Source organism: Crinia signifera, chromosome 9, assembly GCF_055691185.1.
Source record: "Crinia signifera chromosome 9, ASM5569118v1, whole genome shotgun sequence".
NCBI classification, from domain to species: domain Eukaryota; kingdom Metazoa; phylum Chordata; class Amphibia; order Anura; family Myobatrachidae; genus Crinia; species Crinia signifera.
The window spans coordinates 149964430-149991625 of record NC_139225.1 but is presented as its reverse complement, the minus strand read 5'-3'; the positions used below and the strand labels follow the sequence as shown (position 1 = coordinate 149991625).

At 48.3% G+C, this 27196-nt stretch overlaps 1 protein-coding gene across 1 annotated transcript in view; it reads right to left on the bottom strand.

Moving 5' to 3' along the window:
• The window catches only part of SYNGAP1 (synaptic Ras GTPase activating protein 1), a 245855-nt gene that overhangs the window by 55281 nt on the left and 163378 nt on the right, over positions 1-27196 (bottom strand). Inside the window, 5 exon segments of the mRNA XM_083160249.1 lie at positions 4164-4718; positions 11775-11873; positions 13074-13227; positions 16795-16916; positions 18929-19020. Coding sequence (XP_083016375.1) covers positions 4164-4718; positions 11775-11873; positions 13074-13227; positions 16795-16916; positions 18929-19020 — 1022 coding nt within the window.

Below are 27196 nucleotides of genomic sequence, written 5' to 3'. Positions count from 1 at the left end.
GCAACAAGCAATAACCCCCCCCCCCCAAGCAACAAGCTGTGAGCACTAAACCCCTGGCAATGAGCATGAAACTGCCTGGCAACGAGCATGAAACCCTAACGAGCCCTAAACCCCTGGCAATGAGCATGAAAACACCTGGCAATGAGCATGTAACCCATGGCAACAAGCATGTAACCGCTGGTCATGAGCATGAAACCTCTGGCAACGAGCATGTTACCCCTGGCAGCAAGCAAGAAACCACTAGCAACAAGTAAGAAACCCCTGGAAACAGTATTGGGTGGGGAGGACTCCACCTTGCGGGTGACTTTAGTAACCATCCTGTCCTTCCATAGTTCCCAGAAATCTACTCAGTTCCACGGACAACCCTCTGATACCTGGCATTTATAAACACCTCCCTGCTACCTCCCGGCCAAGGAGAAGTTACCTGTTACAGGTACCACTATGGCGCGAGCTTGCGGCCCACGCTGGATCTACGATTGGTCCCCTCATACTATATTATGTATCAGCCATCTGTGCTGCCTACTACGTGGCTATGGGAGCCCTATACAACACAGAGATATGGGGACCCCGAGGATAACAATAGGTAGAATACAAAGTCTACCTCTAGACCAGAGGTCAGCAGCCGCAGTGCCAACAGAGCGGGTTGTGGTCTGATTTTGACTGGGCTGTAAATTTGCGAGGCATTCAGTTAAGACGCCGTGACTCTAGAGTGAAATCCCGCCTTGGCAATCAATGTGATCCCTGTGCTAATGGATGTGTACATTTACACATCCATTCTCTGCCGTGCAAATATGTCCAAAACCCATCATAACAGGCTCACCATCTAATGATTTATTTACACTGTGCATCGCAGGCACCATGTACCCCTAGAGTTACTCAGCGGTGTGCAGGGCCGGCGCCACCACTAGGCAAATCTAGGCATTTGCCTAGGGCGCCGGCCACTGGAGGGCAGTATTTCGCCCCCCTTGCCGCCCGGGTACCTGTCCTGCGGCGCTGTGCGTATATAAAGCTGGCGGCGGTGGCAGCGGCTCGTTATTTCTTATTGACTGCAGGGACCCCCCCGCTGCCGCCGCCGCCAGCTTTATATACGCACAGCGCCGCAGGACAGGTACCCGGGCGGCAGACACCGGGGCACCCCCACCCCGACTTGCCTGGGGCGCTCCGGTGCCTTGCACCGGCCCTGGCGGTGTGATGTATACAGGCATATCTGGCCTGGAGCTGATGTCACACCCCCTCCCCTAGAACACTCAGACACGCCTTCTCGGACACTCCCAGCGTGCTCCGAGGCACTCCCACTAAAAAGCCGGTTTCCACCCCCAGACACCTACTTCCTGTCAATCACCTTGCCCACAGCGTGCGTACAGAAATAGTAGCAGGATTGCCTTGTGCATGCATACCGGGAACCGTATGCATGCGCAGTGTATCGACAATCGGCCGCCGTGCGATCAGGTGTGAATCAGGCCCACTGTCTTATAGGTAACTATGAATAACCAAACTTGACATTAGTAATTGCTATGGAAATCCCCCTCAGTGCTGGAAGAGGTAAAGATAAATATTTCATTGCAACATTCTGAGGAATCCTACATTTCTACACACTTAGCGTATATAAGATACACATAGCTTTACAATATCCCATAGTGCTTTGCAGACCTGGCCACTCTCCCATTTCGGTTACACCCCTTCCCAGTGACATTGCACATCCCATTTTCCTATAACCTTATGCTCCCAGGGCCCCGATGGTCAGGATTTGTGTATGCGTACCTGTGTGTATGTGCAAATCCCGACTGTGAACGATTTACAATGTCGCCGGGGCAGTCGCAGCGTGGAGGGAGGGGGGCGGTGGTGGCTGCGGCAGGGGCATATGGGTATCGCTGGCGTTTCATGGGCCTTCCCCATGATAACACTGGGCGTTCCCATGCAAATGTGCTGGGGGCTGGCGGCTGATGTCACTATGGCCCTTATTCTGATCGGTGCGGCCGGATCCGATTATGCGGCCAGGACCGTGCGTGCGAAACCCCCCCTTCCATACGGATCGCCAACTCCGTCCGTACGCGGTAATAAGCTGGCCGAACGGACCGGACGTGTATTTTTCACGGAATACGCCTCCTCCATCTCAGGGAACCTCCCCCATCATTCGATGGTCGCAGACCATCGAATGCAGGACCGAGTGCTCCACCAGCTGCCGCAACCTCAGACCACACGGACATTTTTCTGTGCAAAAGCAGGGATCTGGGCGGGCAGCTCACATCCGGCGATGTCATATGTCCGCCCCCTACACGTGCGTCATGGCCGCATTACCATACGTACGCCCAGCGTTTGCATGGGAACGCCCATGAAACGCGGGGCGTATGCATATGGTAATGAGCCCAAATAGCCCTTCACGCCCCTCTCCACCCCCTGTTCGGAGTGTTCACATTTCATGCAGGATTTGGCCGTACGCCCCGCTCGCACATGCGCAGACACAAAACATCGGCGGCACGAACGCACGCGGATATTACCGCACCAACCAGAATAAGGGCCTATGGGACTTGGTAAGCTGCATAGATCGACCAGAATCAGGCTCCAGGTCTATTGTATACGGTCATTGGGTCCCCAGCATGTTGGTCGACAGTCATTAGGTTGACATCATTAGATCAACATGCATTTAGGTCGACATGGGTTAGGTCGACAGGTTCATTAGGTCGACAGGGTCATTAGGTCAACATGGGTTGGGTCGACAGTCAAAAGGTCGACATGGGGTTTTTTATATGTTTTTTGGGGGGGCCGAGAGGCGCAGAGGCGTAACTAATATTGTGGCGCCCCCCTGCCAAAAAATTACCTTACCCCTCCGCATGCCGCCGCCGCCGGCCCCGCATTCAGTCCGGCACCGCAGATAGCCTCCGGGCTCCGTCTCCTGCAGTAATGAAAAATGACACGACAAAATGGCTGCCCCCCGTACAGCAGACAGTTTTTTTAGGGATGTTAGAGGAGGCGGCGGCCTCCTCTAGCATCCTTAAAAACTGTCTGCTATTAGGGGGCAGCCATTTTGTCGTGTCATTTTTCATTACTGCAGGAGACGGAGCCCGGAGGCTATCTGCGGTGCCGGACTGAATGCGGTGGCGGCGGCATGCGGGGGGTAAGGGGGGGGTCTGACCAGAGTGCCAGGGCACCGGGGGCGCCCCGCTGGCGCTTGCTCCCCCAAGCAGCCGCGGTGGCTGCCTTACGGTAGCTACGCCTCTGGCCAGAGGCGGTATTTCATTCTCTACCGTCCTCTAAGGCGTGGTGGGAAAATAAAATAGTATCGAGCCACGCGAGGAGACACGGTGCTACATTTCAATGTCCAGGCCGACTATGTCAAATTCGGGACAAGAAAATGTGAAAAACCCCATGTAGACTGTCAACCTAACCCATGTCGACCTAATGACCCTGTTGACCTAGACTCATTTCGACCTTCCTGCATGTCGACCCAGAATCATGTCCACCAACATTGTGGTGACCTAATGATCCATACTGCTGGTGAGATTTATACACATCAGTAAAGTGACATGAGCCCTCTGGGAGGAGATACAGATTACAGGAAAGAGAAGTCAAACAAAGACAACTGAATAGTGTACTCTGTAAGCAAGCTCAGTCACACCGCTATACAGACATCTTTCTCTACGTTCATTTCTTTATATGATATTGGGCAAAAATTGGGCTAATATTATACAAGCGACACAAAACTCCAATAAAACGTGCAATATTTCTTCTAATATACTACAATACGTAGCTCTTGTCCTGCGGCTCATAACCCCTGTATGGTCACAGTATATAATATTGCACGAGGGGCACAGTGATTGCTATAAGGCATCTTACAGGGGAAAAAAAAGAAGATAAGACTGCTTCATAAGTCTACTGCCACACACACATGGTCAGTCACAGCAGTACGGTTGCTGCAGGATTGAAACAATTCACTCGTGTCACCCTGCAATTCTTGGCATGACCAGTGAGACTGGGAGTTTAGCTAGGGTGCAGGAGGTGTGTTGAGGTGAGAATCACCCATCTGCCATCCTAGGACTGTGACACATGAGATTGTCACTATGCCTCATTGCAAGAATGGGCTTATAGGAGACCCCATTACAGGACCTTTCATGTGAAAATTCCAGGCCAGTGATAATATATAAATAGTAAATATATATGTGTACCTTAGCCTTCCCCGTGCTTTGCAGTATATGTACCAGGGCACAGGCCACCTCCTCTTTGCTCTTCACGCTCAACACCGGCTCCAGCACAGCACACAGCATCCGGTAGTTGTTGGTGACGTACTCAGCAAACTCCTTGTACAGCTCCATGGGGAGGATGCTCATAGTTTGGTATCGGGATTTTAGGCGGATCGAGGGACAGCTGCTCTTCCCTTTGTAGGATGTGGGCTGGGAGACCGGGTACCACTGCTCCACAAAGTGGCGCCCACTGATGCTGGCGATGGGCACGTTCACCATGCCCACGTAATTGCTCTTCTCCTTGCGCCTCTTTTTGTCGGTGTCTTTGTACAGGTGGAGGCGTAGGTTCCGGACAGCTGGCAGGTTGTTGAACTCAAAGTGCTCCCCCCAGAAGACGGTCTCACCCCGGGCTTTGCTGGTGGTACGGGCATACAAAATGTCATCCAAGCAGAGCTCGCAGTAATAGCGCTTCTTTGGGGGAAGGTCGCGAGCTTCGATGATCCACAGCTTGAGCACATTGTCCACTCGCCGGCTGTTATCCTACAGGGGGAGGGGAGAAGACAGAGCTTAGTATGTACAGAAAGTCATACGTATTAACACAAAGAGCGAGTACCGCGAGCACCATACCAATAATCACAGAGGAGCTAAGGCAGGGTGAGATTACCAGTAGTCAGGCCTTCACATATACATAGGTCCACCATTGTGGCAGCAGGATGATGCCCAGGAGCCTATTTGGTCGTAATTCATAATAAAATTCCCAAATCATTTTGGTGAAGTGATAAAATGAAAGCTAATTCAATCAGCTAATTGTTATTTTTCAAATCCAGCCTGTAACTTTACATTTAGAAGTTGGTGCGTTATCTGCTTCCACTTTATCACATCACCAGGCTTAATATATCTGCCCCACAATTCTGCATTTTTTTTCTATTTTTATGTATTTAGGGGAAACAGTGCAACTGATTGAGCAGCAGATGTACATGCCCACATGGCCACACCCTCTAAGCACTGGGCATTCCCATGTGGCCCTGACCACACCCACACATCACTGACCATGCTCATGCGGCCCTGACCACACCCATAAAGCACTGGTCACGCCTCCTTTGCTTCTCGGTATAGTACATTTCCAGCCCCAGTTCCATGTGGCCTTAGCCCTTAGCTGGCCCTGGACTATGATCAAAGACTTAGTGAGTGATAAAGTGGATGGAGAATAACTATCAGCTAACCAGCTCCCAACTGTCATTTTTCAAACACGGCTTGTAACATGGCAGAGAGACGCTGATTGGCCAATACGTAATCTCTCACGAAGACTTAGTGCATTCCCCATAACGGTGTGATATTAGTGCGGAGTGGTGGACAAAGGCAGGTGAAGGGTTTTGGACTTCATAACACTTAGTACCTCAGTGCTCAGGCAGTATTCCAGGTGAATTCCAGGCAGAATTCTCGTGGCTACTGGTTTAACCCACAAAATGGCCGCCTCAGCAGGTACACATTCATTACACATCACAGCAGCTGTATTCATACAGCGGCCGTTCCATAAGAGAGCTGATATTTGTATCTGCTGCATAATTACTGATATATACTGTTACTTAGCAACTCTACAGAGCTTTGTGTTAATACTCATGCTTCTGTAGTTCTCCTCTATTCTCTGAGAGGTGAGACTACACGTCACTAAGCATTTCAGGTCCCCAAAAACTTTAGGGACTTTGTATTTATGAATAGTCAAGTACTTACTGTCAGTGTGCAGTAAAAGAATGATCATATTGGGGTGATCATCTCTCTACAGCACATGTTCCCCACAGTATCCTTCTACAACACCGGTTCCCCACAGCTTCCCTCTGCAACACCTGTTCTCACATCATCTGTCTACAACACCTGTTTCCCACAGCATCTCTCTAAAACACCTGTTTCCCACAACATCCTTTTACAACAGCTGTTCCCCACAGTATCCCTCTACACCTGTTCCCCACAGCATCCCTCTCCATCACCTGTTCCCCACAGCATCCAGCTACAGCACTTGTTCCCCACAGCATCTCTCTCTGCAACACATGTTCCCCACAGCATCCTTCTACAACACCTGTTCCCCACAGCACCCATCTACAACACCTGTTCCCCACATCACCCATCTACAACACCTGTTCCCCACAGCATCTCTCTGCAATGCCTGTTCCCACAGCATCTCTCTCCAATGCCTGTTCCTCTACAACACCTGTTACCCACAACATCCTTCTAGAACAGCTGTTCCCACAGAATCCATCTACAACACTTATTTCCACAGCATCCCTCTACAACCTGTTCCCACAGCATCCCTCTACAACACCTGTTCCCCACAGCATCCCTCTACAACACCTGTTCCCCACAGCACAGGATCCGCACCCACCTCGCACCCTGCCTGGGGTATCGCTCTGTGTTCTGGTGCTTCTAGCACACTCTGGTCTGTATACCAGCGCAACCTGTACAGTTCCTCGTTCCTGTTCAGGGTGTCCATCCAGTGCTACTAGCACACTCTGGTCTGTATACCGGCACAACCCGTGCAGTTCCTTATTCCTGTCCAGGGTGTCTAACATATGCAGTGAAGGGTTTCGGCTGCACGGGTTACTCCGGATGCAGGGGGCTAATGTCATGTGACGTCAGCTGCCCGTCCCCAGCAGGCAGGGCCCCGCGTGTGAAACACCAGGGCGTCCACCCTGGAACGCCGCCTGCCTGTCAATCACTGTGTGAGCGCCCCTTCGGTTAAACATATCGCTGAAGGAGCTCACTGCGCATGTGCACACCCCAACGTCGCACCTCTTCCAGCAAGTCTGAATTGGCCCCTCAGTGCTGAGATACAGACCAGAGTGTGCTATAAGCACCTGAGCAGAGAGCGACACCCCAGGCAGGAAAGAGGAACGGCACGGGCTGTGACAGGGGCAGGGTGCTAGAATGAACCCCAGCCTACATTCCCCACATTCTGCTTAGGTTATCTCTAGGTTAGTGTGGTAATAGTGGTGCGTGTCTCGGGGGATCTGGGCACCGCCTGATTCTATGCAAACATACAACAGGTTCATTCACAAACACAAAACTACATAGAAATGCTGTTTGGGGGCATTACGCACCTCACACTACTGCACCCTTTTACATGCAGGCCTAATGAGTTGTGTGTGACGATAGTATGTATGAGGGGGGGGGGGGGGTACAATAGTTTTCACCATCAAATTGAAGAGCTGGTGCAATCAGGGGTGACTTTGGGCACACGTTTGCACAAACTACATTTCTCTTTGCGGGATGGGAATAAGCCCTATGGGGTATATTGGCGCTACACAGAATCAATGTTTAAATGGGGTACAGGGCCGGAGACCAGACATACATGGGGACGTTTCCCGCTTTACAGGACTATGGGGCAGATGTATTAAGCCTGGCGAAGAGATAAACTGGAGAAAAAGTGGAAGGAGATAAAGCACCAGCCAATCAACTTCCAACTGTCATATTTCAAACACAGCTGATTGGCTGGTGCGTTAACTCCTTCCACTTTATCTCCAGTTTATCTCTTCACCAGGCTTAATACATCTGCCCCAGTGTCACTTCCACCTGAAAAAGGACTTGGATTATCCCCCACATTTCTGTACGTATCCGATATCACATAGGTACTGACACACTGGGGGTTATTCTGGTTCCCTTGCAAAGGTACAATCACTCTCTAATGGATAAAACCATGTGCACTGCAGGTGGGGCAGATGTAACATGTGCAGAGAGAGGTAGATTTTTTTGGGGGGTGGGGTTTATACTTCAAACTGATATCTATATTGCAGTGTAAAAATAAAGCAGCCAGTATTTACCCTGCACAGAAACAATAAAATACCCAAATCTAACTCTGCTCCGGATTAAACCGTCGGCAGTGTCTACCTAGACAGTCAATAGGTTGACAACAAAAGATCGACATGCTCAAGACTGACAGTGACAAAAGGTTGACTGCAAGAGATTGGAAATGGTCGACGCATGGAAAGGTCGGCAGGAGTTTTTTACGCTTTTTTGTGTGACACCTGAGCGTGTCAAGCCGCAATTAGTGTAGCGCCTCGCTCGCCGTACCTCAGGCCAGGTGGCTCGCTGCGCTGATGCTGCCCTCAGCACACGTTACCGTAGCCAATCAGAGCCCAGGTGGATTTTAAAGTAGGAAAAAGTCCAGAATATTGGAAAAATAATAAAAAAAAACTCATGTTGACATTTTCCATTGCCACATTGACCTTTTGCTTGTGTCGACATTTGCTTATGTCGACCTTGTACATGTCAACTTTCTTTGTCGACCTGTTGGCTGTCTATATAAACACTGTCAACCTATCATCCGGGTACCATCTGCCACTTGGTAGATGCTGAAATACTAGAATCATTCCTATGCTAATTGGCTTTACCAAGGGTGAAACAGTTGGTCCATAGGTCACGCCGCCCCCACCGGGCCTGCGCTGTCATTGGCTGGGTAAAGCGATGACATACATATAGCATATCCCCCTCCTCAGTACACAGACTGCGCTTCTGCACTTCTTCCACTTCCCCTAAAACGACGTGTCCAAGTTATACAAATCTTCATTTCCTGGCAATTTTAGCACATAAAACACTGCGTTATCACTTTCGGAAAATTAAAACGTTGTCATTTAGGATCTTACGGCTTCATTTTATTATGCAAATGAGAGACGCGTTTCTGCAGCATTTAGCAGAATCCTGTGTAACTGTATTTGGGATATTGACAAAATCCTCCCAATGACATATTACAGAAATATTACTTTTACATTAGCTAGCGTTAGTAATGTGGGTGACTGCAGTGCACCAATCACAGGACTGGGGCGACTCAGCTGCACCCCAATAGTGTGGTGAAGGGGATGGTCCCTGATTCAGGACCAAGGACAGAGGACTGGGAAGGTCACCTAGATGACACGTCTGATAGAATCCTTAATTATGCTAATAAAGGACGGGTGAGTATTTTACTGTAAAGAAAGAGCAGATATAATTGGTTCTCATACATTAAGGACGGGGAAGACAGAAGACATATAGTTATTGTATATAATTAGATTACAATTATATTTCAAGTCAATACAAAGGGACTTAATGGGACTTTTCCTTTCCAGTAATGACCCAGCAATGATGACTCTCCCTGACAAATGAAGGGAATTACTGTATGCTGGATGATGAGTATTACAGGCTTATGTATTTTATTTTATAAAGATAGTCTTTATACAACTAACCCCCCCCCCCTCCATACCTGTGACAACAGCCATTGTATCTGTGATACTCTCCCATACTTGCTCCGGTCGACACCTCTACCTTTCCAGTGCTTTGGAAAGAAGGCTCATATGTAGGCGATACTACTTATTGTGTAGGTGCCGCCTTACCGAATACAACACCAACATGCATCTAAATCTGTCACTCCATAGTCTCTCAGGGCCTTCTCCTGACCACTGGAACTCTCTCCCTCTACTCTAGCATCTAACTCTGTCACTCCATAGTCTTTCAGTGCCTCCTCCTGACCTCTGAAACTGTCTCCCTCTACTCCTGCATCTAAATCAGTCACTCCATAGTCTCTCAGGGCCTTCTCCTGACCACTGGAACTCTCTCCCTCTACTCCAGCATCTAAATCTGTCACTCCATAGTCTTTCAGTGCCTCCTCCTGACCTGTGAAACTGTCTCCCTCTACTCCTGCATCTAAATCAGTCACTCAATAGTCTCTCAGGGCCTTCTCCTGACCTCTGGAACTCTCTCCCTCTACTCTAGCATCTAACTCTGTCACTCCATAGTCTTTCAGTGCCTCCTCCTGACCTCTGGAAGTCTCTCCCTCTACAACAGCATCTAAATCTGTCACTCTGTAGTTCCTCAGTGCCTCCTCCAGAGCGCTGGAACTCTCTGCCATCTACTCCTGCATCTAGATCAATCACTCTGTAGTTTCTAAGTGCCTCCTCCTGACCTCTGGAACTCTCTTCTTCTACTCCTGCATCTAAACCAATCACTTCATAGTTTCTCTGTGCCTCTTCCTGACCTCTGGAACTCTGTCCCTCTACTCCTGCATGTATATCAGTCACTCCATAGTTTCTCAGTGCCTCCTCCTGACCTCTGGAACTCTCTCCCTCTACTCTTGAGTGTTACATTTATATTGTTATTATCCCACATCAGGATTTTAAGGACAAGTAACCCCAATGGGTGTCAAAGGCACTGCTTAACCCACATGCTGTCAGCATCTAAGTCCTGGTTTATGGGCTGAAACACACTAAGGGGTCTATTTTTCAATAATCATACACTCAATGCGATCTTGGTGCAATAATAGCACCAAAAATACTAATTGGGCCGCTATGATATAAAGAAGTATTGAGGTAAGGAACCACTGTGAGCTGAAAGAACTTGAAATTAGTGAGGTACAATCTTAATCGACAGTAACGAGAGTAGGATCCACTGAGAGCTACAGTGTAACACCGCTGTTCAGTGCAACCTTCCATGGATGTTTATACAGAGAAATGCAAATAAAGAAAACAAGCGATAAATGCAGATAACATGCTTGTAAACATGTAATACAAACCAAGCGAACTCTAATAGCAATGTCCCTGTAACTACCCATATATAATATAATATGCTATATAGGACCTGAAAAGACATTACATAATAAGAAGTATGTACAGTATGCACTGTAAAAATCTAAGCACCTGCACTGTCCCGGCCAGTCCACAAGGGGCAGGATTCCCAAAGACAATATTAAGATACTAGTAATATAAGTACTGTGTAGCTGGGTACAACACGGTGTTACTGGCTGTCATTGGGCGGGGTGGGTACAAGTATAACAATTATTGTAAAATGACTACTCTGAAAATTAATATAAAGGAATATAAAAAATAAGCAAACACAGAACATGGTATTCCATAGGCTGTACACTAAATAATCTAGAAAGATAGATAGATAGATAGATAGATAGATATGTAATTTTCAACCAATAAAATAGTATATATTATTACAGTATACGGTCGTATTGTCGACAGCACTTAGGTAGACAGTCATTAGTTCGACACTGTTGGGTCGACAAGTGGCAAGGTCGACAGGTGCCTAGGTTGACATGGGTGAAGGTTGACAGGTGTCAAGGTCGACATAGCACAAGGTCGACATGGTTTTAGGTCAACACAGTGTTAGATCGACACGGGTTATGTCGACAGGTCGGAAGGTCAACATTGTTTATTTTTACTGTTTTTTAAGCCGACATGTGCCGACAGCCGGTATTTCATGCCCTACCATCCACTAGGTCGTGGTGGGAGAATAAAATAGTGTACCGAGCGCAGCGAGGCACTGTGCCCGAAGCATTGCGAGCGTAGCGAACGATGCGAGGGGCTGCAGTTGACTTCCAACTGTGTCCATGTCGACTGTGTCGACATTCGGGTAAAAAAAACAGTTAAAAAACCATGTCGACCTTCCGACCTGTCGACCCAACGTCGTCGACCTAATGACTGTCAACCTAATTGCTGTCGACAATATGATCCACACCCATTATTACAGGCTGTGATACTCCCACTGCTGTGGAACTACAAGTGCAAGCATGCCTTGCCTGCCAGTGAAGTGTGTCTATATACATCACACAGTATAACTTTAGCTATTTACCTTGTTTGGCTTCACAGCTCTCTGCAGGTTCTCTATCCACTTGTCCCGTTCAGCTGCGGAGCGGCAGGCAAAACACTTGGTCCCCGATGCTGTGGTCACCTACATGGGGGGGGACACAAACCAATGAGAGACGAGCTCCGTACAAGTCTCACAGGCTGTGAAACTGGGGGTTACGCTCCATAGAGGGGAAAAGATATATACTATGGACAAAGGAGCGGAGCATTAAAATAATCTGATAGAATGTAAGCTGCTGTGTTCAGGGAATGATTAAGTAAACGTATAAAACATGGATTTTGATGGGTTCTCAAGGACCAGTTCTCAGTTCCTGATTTCCAAATATCTCTGTTGGTGCTCAGTTGTATTTGTTAGTAACTGGCCCAAAATCCACAGGTGGTCTGGAAAACATGACCTGTTAGGGGGGTCCTGAGGACAGAATTTAGTTTGGCCACCTCTGGGGTCATTTAATATTAAAAGTGTTTTGCATTTCAGCTACTGCATAATTAATCAGCCTCATGCATATGCATGAGCGGTTCTTCTTGATGGTTACCTTTAGTCTTCCATTTGTCATTTATGTGGTGGCGGCACTCACTCAAATACCTTCAAACATAGTCAGCCATTAAAGTCGACATTTCAAAGCCATTATTTATCACTTCTTCATCAGGACCACCACAAAAATGAAATACAAACAAACAATTTATACATACCACAACAGTAAAAAAAACTAAAGACATATTTGTCTTTGTTTTTTTATTTCACTTTTTTTTACTGTATCCATGGATATGCATCAGTTACAGCTTGTTTATATGTGTCTCCATGGTGACCGGACGCGCAATGTGCGTGCGTCTCTACGGCACCGGCTCTTGCTGATGACATCACAGACGAGCGCCTCGCCCGCCCGACACAGACTGGAATCACTTGTGGTGATATGAATAAATTGTTTGTTTGTATTTCATTTTTGTGATGATGAAGAAGCGATAAATAATAGCTTTGAAATGTCGACCTTGTCGGCTGACTACGTTTGACATTATTTGAGTGAGTGCCGCCAGCATACAGATATATTGGATTCCCCAATGGGAACCCCCTACCATGCCATTTGTAGGAATTGAGGAGTGCTGCTCAGACCCAGTTCTTTATATACACACATAAATACACACACACACAAATATACATATACACAGGGCATTAATCTTCACTTTAAGCATCAGACATGACTGTACGCATGCTGCACGTGACGGTATCGCCACCCTCTCTGTACTCCTTATACTGATGTCTGATGTGCGTCCCTATCACAGCTGTCACCTCAAAACAAAACTCCTGTCCCAGGATGCTGCTGTGTACAGGCTTCACCACCGAGTCTTCATCCAGATTCAGATCCAACGCCTCCGCCGCACTGCTGGGGCTGAGCAGGGATTCGTGGGAGTGGGACTCTTTGAAGGCCTGCATGAGACGAGCCCTGCAGAAGGGAGAAGCGGAGAGGTCTGAGAGAGGGTCCAAATTTTGTCGGCTCCAAGTGGACTCTATGTGAAAATACGCGGACTAACCTAGGCCACATAAGTCAATTAATAAGATATAGAGATGACATATTAAAATAAAGTTTGCCAAGACATAGGCCACGGGGGGGCGGGGGGGGGGGGGGGGCATAGACGTAGTCAGTTATGTATGAGCTTGAGTAATGGCCAAATAAATGCAGCATTAACCCTTTGCAGGCTAAATTTGTATTTTTTTGCAACTCAGTCTGGTTTAAATGTTTAAATGAATTGTAATTTAATTTTTTTATTCAAAAATGGTCTACATTGAATGTTGAACGATTGCTCACCACTGGGTCTGCTGCTAGCGCCAGGGCTGTTGAACCTGACTAGACGTTGGACCTAAAAGGGTTAAAGCGCCACCAAAGGGATTCCTGTCTGCTAGTGTGTTTCTCAAGTAGGTGTCACATGAGCTGGTTTTGTCTAAAGCACTCATATAAAGTAGGGTCTAATAGGAGGAAATGATACGTCAGGGCCCTGTCACAGTGCTTCGAGTGCAGGCCAAGCAGACTCCGCTAGAATCAATGCTCGGAGCCTGTGAACATCGGCTCTCACCACTATAAACCCTGTGAGCAGGTTAAGTAATACTGATGTGATGGCTCTAACGGCTCTGTGTTCAGTGTCCCCATCTGACACCACCCAGACAGTGATGTATGACGGCGAGGGTGAACGCAAAGTATTCTGCCGTGTCCCCCCCATTTACAGAAGCGGGGAAGAGTGGAGTTCAAATGATACCTTTGATTCACGAACAGAATAGATTATATTGCAAGTTTCCTGGAGTAGTTAGATCTCTTTGTCAGGCATGATACAATATATAATCTGCCACTTCACGTGTTTGTACACACAAGAGCGACGCAGCGCAATTGTTATCCTTTAGACACATCTGTGATGTAGACTATTGTGCAGGTTCAGGGATGATCAAAGATGTCCTGTAACTAACACATACGCTGGACATGCAGATTCCTGGGTCAGATGGGTTGAGGAAGAACAGACCCCAAAAACCAAACACAGCATCACACTTTAATTATATTGGAAAACAACTGAAGAAAGGTTAGGAAATAGGACAGAGACACAGAACATGGCTGGGGAAGGAATAGGACACATGGCACATAAGTGAGGGAGCACTGATTAGGGTACAGAGCAGAGAGCGAGGGAGCACTGATTAGGGCACAGAGCAGAGAGCGAGGGAGCACTGATTAGGGCACAGGGCAGAGAGGGAGGGAGCACTGATTAGGGCACAAAGCAGAGAGTGAGGGAGCACTGATTAGGGCACAGAGCAGAGAGCGAGGGAGCACTGATTAGGGTACAGAGCAGAGAGCGAGGGAGCACTGATTAGGGCACAGAGCAGAGAGCGAGGGAGCACTGATTATGGCACAGGGCAGAGAGTGAGGGAGCACTGATTAGGGTACAGAGCAGAGAGCGAGGGAGCACTGATTAGGGCACAGAGCAGAGAGCGAGGGAGCACTGATTAGGGCACAGGGCAGAGAGGGAGGGAGCACTGATTAGGGCACAAAGCAGAGAGTGAGGGAGCACTGATTAGGGCACAGGGCAGAGAGTGAGGGAGCACTGATTATGGCACAGGGCAGAGAGTGAGGGAGCACTGATTAGGGCACAGGGCAGAGAGTGAGGGAGCACTGATTAGGGCAAAGGGCAGAGAGTGAGGGAGCACTGATTAGGGCACAGGGCAGATAGTGAGGGAGCACTGATTAGGGCACAGGGCAGAGAGTGAGGGAGCACTGATTAGGGCACAGAGCAGAGAGTGAGGGAGCACTGATTAGGGCACAGGGCAGGGAGTGAGGAAGCACTGATTAGGGCACAGGGCAGATAGTGAGGGAGCACTGATTAGGGCACAGGGCAGACAGTGAGGGGGCACTGATTAGGGCACAGGGGAGAGAGCGAGGGAGTACTGATTAGGGCACAGCGCAGGGAGTGAGGGAGCACTGATTAGGGCACAGGGCAGAGAGTGAGGGAGCACTGATTAGGGCACAGGGCAGAGAGTCAGGGAGCACTGATTAGGGCACAAAGCAGAGAGTGAGGGAGCACTGATTAGGGCACAGAGCAGAGAGTGAGGGAGCACTGATTAGGGCACAGGGCAGAGAGTGAGGGAGCACTGATTAGGGCACAGAGCAGAGAGTGAGGGAGCACTGATTAGGGCACAGGGCAGAGAGTGAGGGAGCACTGATTAGGGCACAGAGCAGAGAGTGAGGGAGCACTGATTAGGGCACAGAGCAGTGAGTGAGGGAGAACTGTTTAGGGCACAGAGCAGAAAGTGAGGGAGCACTGATTAGGGCACAGGGCAGAGAGTAAGGGAGCACTGATTAGGGCACAGGGCAGAGAGTGAGGGAGCACTGATTAGGGCACAGAGCAGAGAGTGAGGGAGCACTGATTAGGGCACAGGGCAGAGAGTGAGGGAGCACTGATTAGGGCACAGAGCAGAGAGTGAGGGAGCACTGATTAGGGCACAGAGCAGTGAGTGAGGGAGAACTGTTTAGGGCACAGAGCAGAAAGTGAGGGAGCACTGATTAGGGCACAGGGCAGAGAGTAAGGGAGCACTGATTAGGGCACAGGGCAGAGAGTGAGGGAGCACTGATTAGGGCACAGGGCAGAGAGTAAGGGAGCACTGTGATTAGGGCACAGGGCAGAGAGTGAAGAAGCATTGATTAGGGCACATAGCAGAGATTGAGGGAGCACTGATTAGGGCACAGGGCAGAGAGTGAGGGAGCACTGATTAGGGCAGAGAGTGAGGGTGCACTGATTAGGGCACAGGGCAGAGAGAGGGGTCACTGATTAGGGCACAGGACAGAGAGTGAGGGTACAGAATGAGGGAGCACTGAAAAGGGCACAGAGTGAGGGAGCACTGATTAGGGTACAGGACAGAGTGAGGGGGCACTGATTAGGGCACAGGGCAGAGAGAGGGGTCACTGATTAGGGCACAGGACAGAGAGTGAGGGTACAGAATGAGGGAGCACTGAAAAGGGCACAGAGTGAGGGAGCACTGATTAGGGTACAGGACAGAGTGAGGGGGCACTGATTAGGGCACAGGGCAGAGAGAGAGATGTGGGCACTGATTAGGGCACAGGACAGAGAGTGAGGGGGCACTGATAAGGGCACAGGGCAGAGAGAGGGAGCACTGATTATGGCACCGGGTATACAGAAACGAAGGGTATAGGTGAACCATGGGGGATTTCTGAAGGTGAGATGTGAGGCTCGCTCCTGTGGGCATCCCATCGCACAGCACATAAAGTCTGTGCAGCCCGTGCTTTATTAACTAACTTCGGATTGCATCGCGCGCAAATCACATACAATTTGCATTTGATGCAATGGGATCTAGTTCCAAATGACGGGACTATTGTACCTTTAGTCAGGATATGGAGGTTTCATATGAATAACATGTGTAACAATAATATATAAATAAGGAATGGTGTATCTGGTGCATAGCTCTGGTGAGGTCCTACAGTGGCAGGAAAGCCACCTGTAGGTGTGAGGCACCTCACCTGTCATGGTCAGCACTCCGGAAGCGCGGAAGGATCTGCCGGAAGCTGCTGGTCCGGTCCAGCTTGGGCTGACTCTTTGTCCTCTTTATAGAACTCTTCAGACGACGACTCAGGAATCCCTGCTACATGCCGGGTGAGAAACCAGCGTGAGAATACGGCCTGGACACACAGACATACTAGGGACACAGACACTGAGGAAAGCAGGGGCGCGTGGAGCTCAGTGGACAGATTATTCCAAGCTTAATACTAAATAGCTTATTGTAACTCATGTACTGGGACCCCAAGTTGCACTGCCACACAATCTGTCCTAAAGTAGTCCCTGAGTAAGATTAGATTGGACATCGGCCTTCCTGATTGGTGGATAACAACACCTCACTGAGAAACCACATAGAGGTGGATGAAAAGAGTACAGGTGGCCCGTAAAGATGTTGCTTATAGCAACCAGTAAGCCTTAAGGTAACATTTTTCAAGTACATTTATAAAATGATAGGGAAAAGCTTGATAAATGTTACCTCCATGCTGATTGGTTGAAATGATTGCTAGATCTTGACAAATATTACCTGTGCGCTGATTGGTTGCCATGCTCAACTTCTCTACTCTTTTCACTACTTGAAACATAGGGGGTTATTCAGACTTGATTGCTGCTCGGCTAAATTGCAGAGCATTGCGATCAGCTAACCGCCGCCCAGCTATTATTATTATTATAATTTTATTTATAAGGAGCCACAAGTGTTTCGCAGCGCCGTACAAAGGAACAATACAGGGAGACAAAGCTTGGCATAACATTGAATAAATAACAAAAATACAGTACAAATAAATAGCGCCACAGATCAATACACATTACAGCTTAAATGTAAGTAGTGAGGACTCAATCAACATACAACTAGAGGCTTGATGTGGAATCCAGCCCCGCGCAAGACTGCGAATTGCTTAGCACCATCAAATGTTTTTCCCAGTGTGTGCAGTCTGTGCGTTGCCCAAGACATACTCAGCGGCTGCAAAAGAAACGGGGGCAGAGCTACTGTCACATGACTTCCCCTCATACACCTGGGCACGCCTGACACCCCTAGAAAACAGTTGGTTACCAACCCTAAACGACTTCCTCTCAATCAACTTGCATACGGCCAGCAACAACAAAATAATAGTAGGCTTTTATCCTAGGATGGCATCGATCATACGTGCTACAATTCGTCCGCATGTGCAGTCTATCGATAACCGCCCAGTCTGCAAAAGCGCAGGTCTGAATAACCCCCTTAGTCTTTATTTGTGTCAAACACGTGTAGAAATGCCAGTATAGCAGTCAAGCCATAATTGTGCACGTTCTAGTTCCTAGTAAATATCTACCTTTTAACTATACAAAATGGAGGCAGCCATTTTGTGTTCTGAACCCATATTTAAGGCAAGGGTGGGCAATAAGCAGCCCTCCAGCTGTTGCTGAACTACACATCCCAGCATGTCTTGCCTTAGTTTTGCAATTTGGCCATGCTAAAACTGATGCAAGGCATGTTGGGATGTGTAGTTCATGAACAGCTGGAGGGCCACTTATTGCCCATCCCAGATTTAGGGGAATATTCAATTAAGTGCCTATTACTGTATCTTCTACAAGGTGTTAAATAAATAAGAAGTACATTTTGATTGGTTGCTATGGGCAACAGCCCATCTTCAATAGAACTCCCATCTTAGCAAACACACCCCTTTGTCACCAAGGCAACCAGGTGCTGTGCGGCAGAGGTGAGTGCCACTTGCGTTTGTGGCAATTGAAGTGTATTTTTAGGGGAGGTGTGTTGGGGTCGTTGTAGTGTTTTGAAACTATATATATATATATATATATATATCTCAATACATACATACCATATGAAAAGCCTGTGTTTGTCCCTCTGTACCTTACTCTGTAGGACTGTAGGAGACCTCACAGTCCCAGTGCTGCCTCTGATTAAAAACCCTCCCATGACTAGGCTGCTGCTGCTGCTGTCCTCCATGGGCCTGAGAAGCATGTAATGCTTCTTTATGGGCCTGAAAAGCATGTAATGCTGACCCCTTTTGCCCCTGCTTTAATCCGGCGCTGGCCTATGGCACTGAGTAATCGCTCTGTTAGTGGACAACTCTGCTGTAGTACTAGTCAGCTGTTACTCACCGACGGTCGGAAGGGGGCAGCAGGAGGGGCGTCCATACTGGGCTGTTTCCCCCCTGGGACGCTTTTCCTCCGGGAACGAGCAACGTGATAATCTGAGAAAAGAACACAAAAGAAGTATAAGTATTATCGATAGAGAAAGTATCAGTATTTCAGAGAGAGCGACAGGTCAACACATAAAAAAGGGTGACGTGGTCTAGTTCGAGAAAAGCAAAAGGTCGGCATGTCAGTGGTTGACACAGGAAAAGGTCGACAAGTGTTTTTTTTTTTTTCATAACTGACTTGTTCTTACTTCACTACCCGAGTGGCGATAGAGGGGGACGCTAAACACACCTGAAGCATGGCAAGCAGCCGCGGTACACTACTATGGAGCCCGTGTCAGCAGAAGTCGACATAGACACAAAAATCAGTGAAAAACATGTAAACCTGTCGATTTATTCTGTCGACCCTTTGTCAATGTAGTCCTAGACCCTTGATGGCTAACCTTGACACTCCAGCTGTTGTTGAACTACACGTCCCAGCATGCTCTGCTTCAGTTTTGCTATTTGGCCATGCTAAATCTGATGCAGAGCATGCTGGGATGTGTAGTTCAACAACAGCTGGAGTGTCAAGGTTAGTCACCAAGGACCTAGACCCTGTCGACATTTTCTATGTGATAACCCATTGCCTGTCGACCAATACTGGTAGACCTATTGATAAGGCAGAAAGCAAAGCCGCCCGCTTTATCTGTAGAGGGTGTAGGCAACCAAGACTCAGCTGCTGTATCTGTAGAGGGTGTAGGCAACCAAGACTCAGCTGCTGTATCTGTAGAGGGTGTAGGCAACCAAGACTCAGCTGCTGTATCTGTAGAGGGTGTAGGCAACCAAGACTCAGCTGCTGTATCTGTAGATGGTGTAGGCAACCAAGACTCAGCTGCTGTATCTGTAGATGGTGCAGGCAACCAAGACTCAGCTGCTGTATCTGTAGATGGTGTAGGCAACCAAGACTCAGCTGCTGTATCTGTAGATGGTGTAGGCAACCAAGACTCAGCTGCTGTATCTGTAGATGGTGTAGGCAACCAAGACTCAGCTGCTGAGGGACTATAAGACCCAGTAGGAATTCTCAGCCTCTGACTGATGAGTCACACTGAGGGGGTTATTCTAGTTCACTCTTTCTGACAAATTCCTTCTTAGATAGAGAAAACCATGTGCACTGCAGGTGGGGCAGATGTAACTTGTGCAGAGAGAATTAGGTTTGGGTGTGGTTTTATTTCAAAGTGAGACCTATATTGCAGTGTAAAAATAAAGCAGCCAGTATTTACCCTGCACAGAAACAAAATAACTCACCCAAATCTAATTCTCTCTGCACATTTTACATCTGCCCCCCTGCAGTGCACATGGTTTTGTCCATCTAAGAAGGATTTTGTCAGCAAGAGTGAACAAAAATAAGGCCCTGAGACTTGTAGTTCTATAATACGTGGCGAGCCACATGCGCTATTCCTCTACCCCACCTTCATATGTAACGGGCCAGCGTTTAGTACTGCTGACTGGTAATGAGATCTCAATGAAGTGTTGTATAAATGAATATTAAAGAACAAACCAACTGGATGTAATTTGCTAAAATAGGCAATAAAGGTTCAGGGGTTGTATATGGCGCGTCTCGTTTACTGTGATACTGAACGCTGCACTCTGACGCCATATGCCGAGAGCTGAAGTCATGTGTTGTAGACACCACGTAAAGTGGGAATGGCGGACTGCAAGTATCACGCTGGGGCTGTAAAACTTCTAGTTGCAGATCTAATATAATACACGGTGCCGCGAGGTAGATGGCATTAGAGAAATGTGCAGTGTTTATGCATACGGAACCATTACATTCTAATGAAGGTCAGAGACTGCTGAAGCTGAACATATGCCTTGCTCAAACTAAATTGCAAATCTGAGCTGCCTTGTTCTAGTAGACAGCATATTGACAACCACCGGCCTTTATCAGCGTATCCAGAACCACGACGCACAGGTTCCTTGCAAATATATAAAAGGAAAGATGCACCTTTCCCACAAACAAGTACACATTACGTCAGGACACTACGTGGTCAAAAGTATGTGGACATCCCTTCTAGTTAGTCCCTTCTAGTTAGTGTGTGTTGGCTGAATCATCCACGTAATCTCCATAATCACACATTAGCAGTATGATGGGCCACACTGAGGAGCCAAGTGACTTCTAATGTGTCAAGGCCATTAGTTGCCACCTTTCCAACAAGTCAGTCCGTCAAGTTTCTGACCTGCTAGAGCTGCATCTAGCCATCTGTAAGATAATTTGAGGAAAAAATGCTTAGGAGCATCTCCTCCTCAAATTATCTTACAGGTGACTAGAGGCAGCTCTAATAGGTCAGAATTTAAGGCGGAGATGCTCCTAAGCATGTTCTCCTCAAATTATCCTACAGATGACTAGAGGCAGCTCTAATAGGTCAGAATTTAAGGCGGAGATGCTCCTAAGCATGTTCTCCTCAAATTATCTTACAGATGCCTTGGGTAAGTTCTAGGAGGTCAGAAACTTGATGGACTGACTTGTTGGAAAGGTGGCATCTAATGGCTGTGGCACATTGGAAGTCACGCGGAGAGTGTTGTGTAGGGTTGCAAATCTCATAACTAAGGGCCTTATTTTGGTTCACTCTTTCTGACAAATTTCTTCTTAGATGGACAAAACCATGTGCACTGCAGGTGAGGCAGATGTAACTTGTGCAGAGAGAATTAGATTTGGGTGGGGTTTTACTTCAAAGTGAGATCTATATTGCAGTGTAAAAATAAAGCAGCCAGTATTTACCCTTCACAGAAACAAAATAACTCACCCAAATCTAATTCTCTCTGCACATTTTACATCTGTCCCCCTGCAGTGCACATGGTTTTGTCCATCTAAGAAGGATTTTGTCAGAAAGAGTGAACTAAAATAAGGCCCTAAGTTCTTCTGGAAGCGATAAGAACACTAAATCAGGAGCTTCCTATATTGGGTTTCAGTAACCGAGCAGTCATATGCAAGCCTCAGGTCACCATGCCTCATTCCAAATGTGGGCTTGAGTGATGTAACACGCACATCCATTGGCTTGTGGCACAGTGGAATCACCATCTGGCAGTCTGACGGATGAATCTGGGTTTGGCGGATGCCATGACAAAACTCTCTGCCAACTGTGATGTTCAGAGACATGATGATTTGGGGTTGCTTTTCATCGATTGGCCTGGTCCCCTTAGTTCCTGGGAAGGGAAGTCTCAATTCTACTGCAAAAAATGACAGTCTCGGGAATCGTGCTCCAACTTTGTGCCAACAGCTTGGGAAAAGACCATTCCTGGCATGGATATTTCAGTGTGCTTAAGGAAGGTCCACCAAAAAATGGTTTTGCCAAGTTTGGAGATCGGTCTGCTCAGGACCCTTGTGTTACCCCCAATAGACCACCTATGGAATGAATGGGACTGTATTGTGCCATAAGCCAGGGCTTATCATTTGACATCAGCGCCAGCCATGTTCCAAAATTTTGTGGAAGCCTTCCCAGAACAGGAGGCTGTTATTGCACCAAAGGGCGGGGGCCGGGGGGAGCTCGATATTATAACCCGTGATTACGAAGCGAAATGTTCAACAAGCATTTACACAGTAGGTGTCACGTCCCGATTACCACATACTTTATGACCATGTAGTCTACACTTGTACCCCAACATGAAGAAATACAAGGGGGCAAAATTTTTCCATCAGAAAATGCCACACAATCACAGCAGAACACACACACACACACACACACATAGTAATACAAGAACACACAAATCTGTATATAAAACACACAGAGCTCTGTGCAGACGCCCACACAGACACATTGAAATGCGCCGGCTCACAGCAGTGAAATCATTCTATACAAGTATATAATCCACCCACACACAGCCGTGCTGCCTGCAGAACATACAGGTACCATACTGTATATATACACAGGCACAGCACACAGGTCATACGTGTACACAGCAGAGAAGACCGTGCAGATCACGGCACATGCAAAGGTACACTACATATTACGCTATATATCTATATCTGTGACATATCAGCTGTACATACGTATACAGATAATCTGGAACACATGGACATAAGAAATGGGCAGACGTCTATATACACTACAACGTCTTTGCGAACGGTATACTTTATATACTCCAGTAAGCAGGGCCCTCATTAATTTATGTATCAATCTGTTCATTGCCATATGCCAGAGCATAAATGTTCATTTATCCAAGATTGCAGCACAGAAAGATGCCGCTGTAAGTGCCACGCGCTCCGAGCCTTCCCAGCGAACTCCGGGGCAGGTACACAAGGAGACAACGCACAAGACGACCGCTACAGAACAACTTATATAACAAAGTTCCACATCTTATAGGACACTCCAGAACCCCGCAGGAGCCAGTGGCCTGACGTACACCTACAATATGCCTATACGTCTGTATGCCACACACATGCCACAGTTGTGTGAGCACACCTACACAAACACACACATATGTGCAGGTACACACACACACAAACATGTATACGCCGGCTTCTCTCTCACCTCAGACTCAGTGAATCTTTCAGTTTCCTTTAAACTTCATGTTCAAGACCTTGAGTGGGCGCAAGCTGTGACTGGCGAACCCCAAACGCAAAGTGAGGAGGGTGCAGGGGAGATGGGGTGAAGGGAGAGGGGATGTTGGTGCAGTGCCGGGCATGCAGGCTGTGCAGTGTAGCATGCAGGATTTGCAGTGCGGAGAGTCCACTACAGGCTGGCAGGTCCAACATGGGCAGGATGTGGTGATCTGGGGTGTGCAGTGCAAAGGTATGCACTGCAGGGCATGCGATGCAGGATGGAACAGACATGCAGTGCTGCGTGTGCGGTGCAGGGAACCCAGCACAGGTCGTGCGGTGCAGTAGAAGCCGCATGTGCGGTGCAAAAAAGGGGGTGCAGTGCAGAGTGCTATGTGCAGGGTAAGAGGCCTCCACGTTACCCAGCTCCCAGGACCAGCGCGCGCTGCATCCTTCCGTATTCACAGGGATGTCACTGTGAGCGTGGTAACCAGGCAACTGTGTGCACGCCCCCTCCTATCACAGGGACACGCACGGGGGGACCGCTTAACTACTTCACAGACAGGAGGGAGAGATGGAGAAGGAAGAAGAGAGAAAAATGAATGGGCCCGGGAGGAGAGGGGCAGAGATGCATAGGAGACAGCAGGAGATGAGGGGAGATGGGATGGGATGGGGAGGCTGGGGTGATAAGAGGGGGTGCAGGCTGGGGTGGGGGGTGATGGAGAGAGGTGGGAAGGAGAATGGGCTGGAGAGATGGACAGGTACAGAGGAATAGAGGGAGAGAAATAAAGAAGCAGGAATGAGAGATTTGGAGAGAAGAGAGTTGAGCTGTTCGAGCAACCTCCCTGTTACTAAGCAACTGTGCGCGTACCCTGTCCTATCGCAGGGAGTCCTCTTAACCCCTTCCATGCTCACAGACGCTGCTACAACATGCACTGCTGCTGCTGCTGAGGAGGGGGGGGGGGTTCTGTGTGGCACAGGGAGATGTGGGGTGGGTGGGTGGGTATGGGGGTGTCACAGGTGTAGTAGTGGGGGGAGAGTGGAAAGCAGGTAAATGCAGGAGGAAGCAGAGAATGTGGGGGAGTGGGCACTATGGTGGGAAAGAGGGAGGGAGGAAGAGAAGTTGGGAGAGGGAGGAAATAGTAGATGTGCTTATTTATACCAACAGCGTAGCCCTCTAAAGCGGGCACATTTACCCCTGCCACCCCCAAATCTACATCTACATCTATCGTACAATTTCTTAGTTTTGTCCATTTGTAAGTTTGAGGTGAATATGTGTCATTAACAGGATCCACAGAATCTACTTGAGAATCAGGGTACAGGGGATGCGCCCGCAGCGCCCAATTTGTCGGTGCTCCAACAGGAAACGGAGAAGCGGATAATGGCGCAGAGATAAGCGGCTGTCGTATCGCACACAAACCGGCATCACGTGACCACGTCTGCAGGCCACAGTGTAGTCACATGACTCTCTCCGGGCGTTGTTACCCTCATTTGCAGAGGCCTAGGTTTTATTAACACCACCCAAATGCAACTGCTCCTACTCATTGCATGTCTAAGCCAAGCACCCACCGACCCTGGCTCCCTCCAAACATGGCTACAACTGCAGCACCAATGACTGACTGGCCCGATTCGGTTTCCCTTTGGTTAACTCCACCAGGACAACGTTAATCGCTCGTGGGTTCCTACAGCTACTTTGCCCAAGAAAACATGGATGGCTTTTTTGCAGGACTGTTGCTAGGTTCTCAGAAGGCCCTCGGGCTGCCATGTCACCACGTTGGTAACTGCTCCTGTGATGGCACACTCACGCAACCAAGTTACGAGTGACACTAATGAAAAAGGAAGCGTGGCGGGGGTCGCTCGTGGAACTCCACTCTCCCCCCCCTCCCCCCCCCCCCCTTCCTCCCGCACCGGGAAAGACTCCTGAAGGAATCAGGCCTCCACATTCGTCAGCATAATGAGATTTGAATGTCCCAGCTCCATTAGTTACCTTACGGGGACGTTGAAATCTCGTAACACGGGCAAAACGAGGCCGCAGTGTGGGGGCTTGTGTATGGTGGGATCCAAGGAGATACAGTATGGGGGTGGGGGCAGATCAGTGACAGTCCTGTGCCTGTTTGAGCACCCCCAATATTTACACGGCCGTTAATGATGACTACGCCTGGCACTTTTTTGTATTCAGCTGAAATATAAAGAAACGGTTAATCTGGAGCGGACCTGCCCTTAGCTACAAAGTACAGTATGCGCCAGGTTGCTGAGCATCTTGTTCTACGTCCATACAATCTGTCCCCATTCATCCGAACAGGCAGAGAAACAGCAGAGGGAACCCGGCGTGAGAAGGGGATAATCTAACCACATGTCACCAAGTAACCGCTAACATGCTGCAACAGCCGGCGCGGCGGCCCTGGCAATGGAGGAGTTAAATCCTATCCTAGTTACGTTCACTGAGCAATTACAGTTTAAAGCTTTGAACCCATAGAACGACAATGCCACCGTGCATTATTTATGTCAGCACAGAGTGTCCGGCCTCTCCCTTCTGAAGAGCAAAACAATGCAATAGTCCTAGTTCCTGTATGCCAAGGGCCCTGGGCGCAAGTTTTCTGGGTGGGGGGGGGGTATAAAAGTTAGAAGAGCTTACACTCTAAAGGACTGAATCTAAGAGTGTGGCAAAGCCTGGTTACTAAAGTTTACCATGACCATGGGCCTCATTCTGGTTTGCAGCTGTTGTTCGTTGCTTAGCGAGTCTTTTAATGCCGACCACCGGCGCCCTCGTAATCGGTCCCCCGTACAAACGCACAGGGGACCTTCGCTAACCAGAATCAGGTCACATATTGGTAACCAAGGTCAGTGAATCCGCAGACGTGACGTCTGCCGAGCTGCGTTCGGCAAAGCTTGGTGTTTCTGCATCACAAGTGAGACAAGCAGGGGCTCCGCTGAGCGCAGGTGAAGGGAGACTTCCTGACATGACATCGCTAAGAGGATATTACGCTGGAAACATTATCTCTACATAGAATTCCTGTTTTGCTGAGTGGAAGAGGTCTGTGGCCCTTATTCTGGTTCACTCGCAAAGGCAAATTCCTTCTCAAATGGACAAAACCATGTGCTGTGGGCCTTATTTTGGTTCATTCTTTCTGACAAAATCCTTCTTAGATGGACAACACCATGTGCACTGCAGGTGGGGCAGATGTAACATGTGCAGAGAGAATTAGATTTGGGTGGGGTTTTACTTTAAAGAGAGATCTATATTGCAGTGTAAAAATAAAGCAGCCAGTATTTTCCCTGCACAGAAACAAAATAACACCCAAATCTAAATCTCTCTGCACATGTTACATCTGCCCCACCTGCAGTACACATGGTTTTGTCCATTTGAGAAGGAATTTGCCTTTGCGAGTGAACCAGAATAAGGGCCTGTGTGAGTAGTTGGTGGAGGCGACAGCATGGAGAATATACAGCAACGTTATAAATGCATCACCCTCACACAGTAAAGCGTAGCTGTTACCTAATACAGGAAAGGTCATGTGATAAAGCACCGGTGCGCCGCCCGCAGGCTGTGGCCTGGCTGTGGTGCGGCACATCTGTTTCTTGCATTAGTACAAATGCTTCTGGAAGTTTCGATGGCAAAATGGCGCACTAGCCTACTCTGTTGTCTGGGAGGCTCCTGAATAGGGATTGCCCACCAGTTATCGATTCTTCATAATCACCGGTGGTTTATGGTCG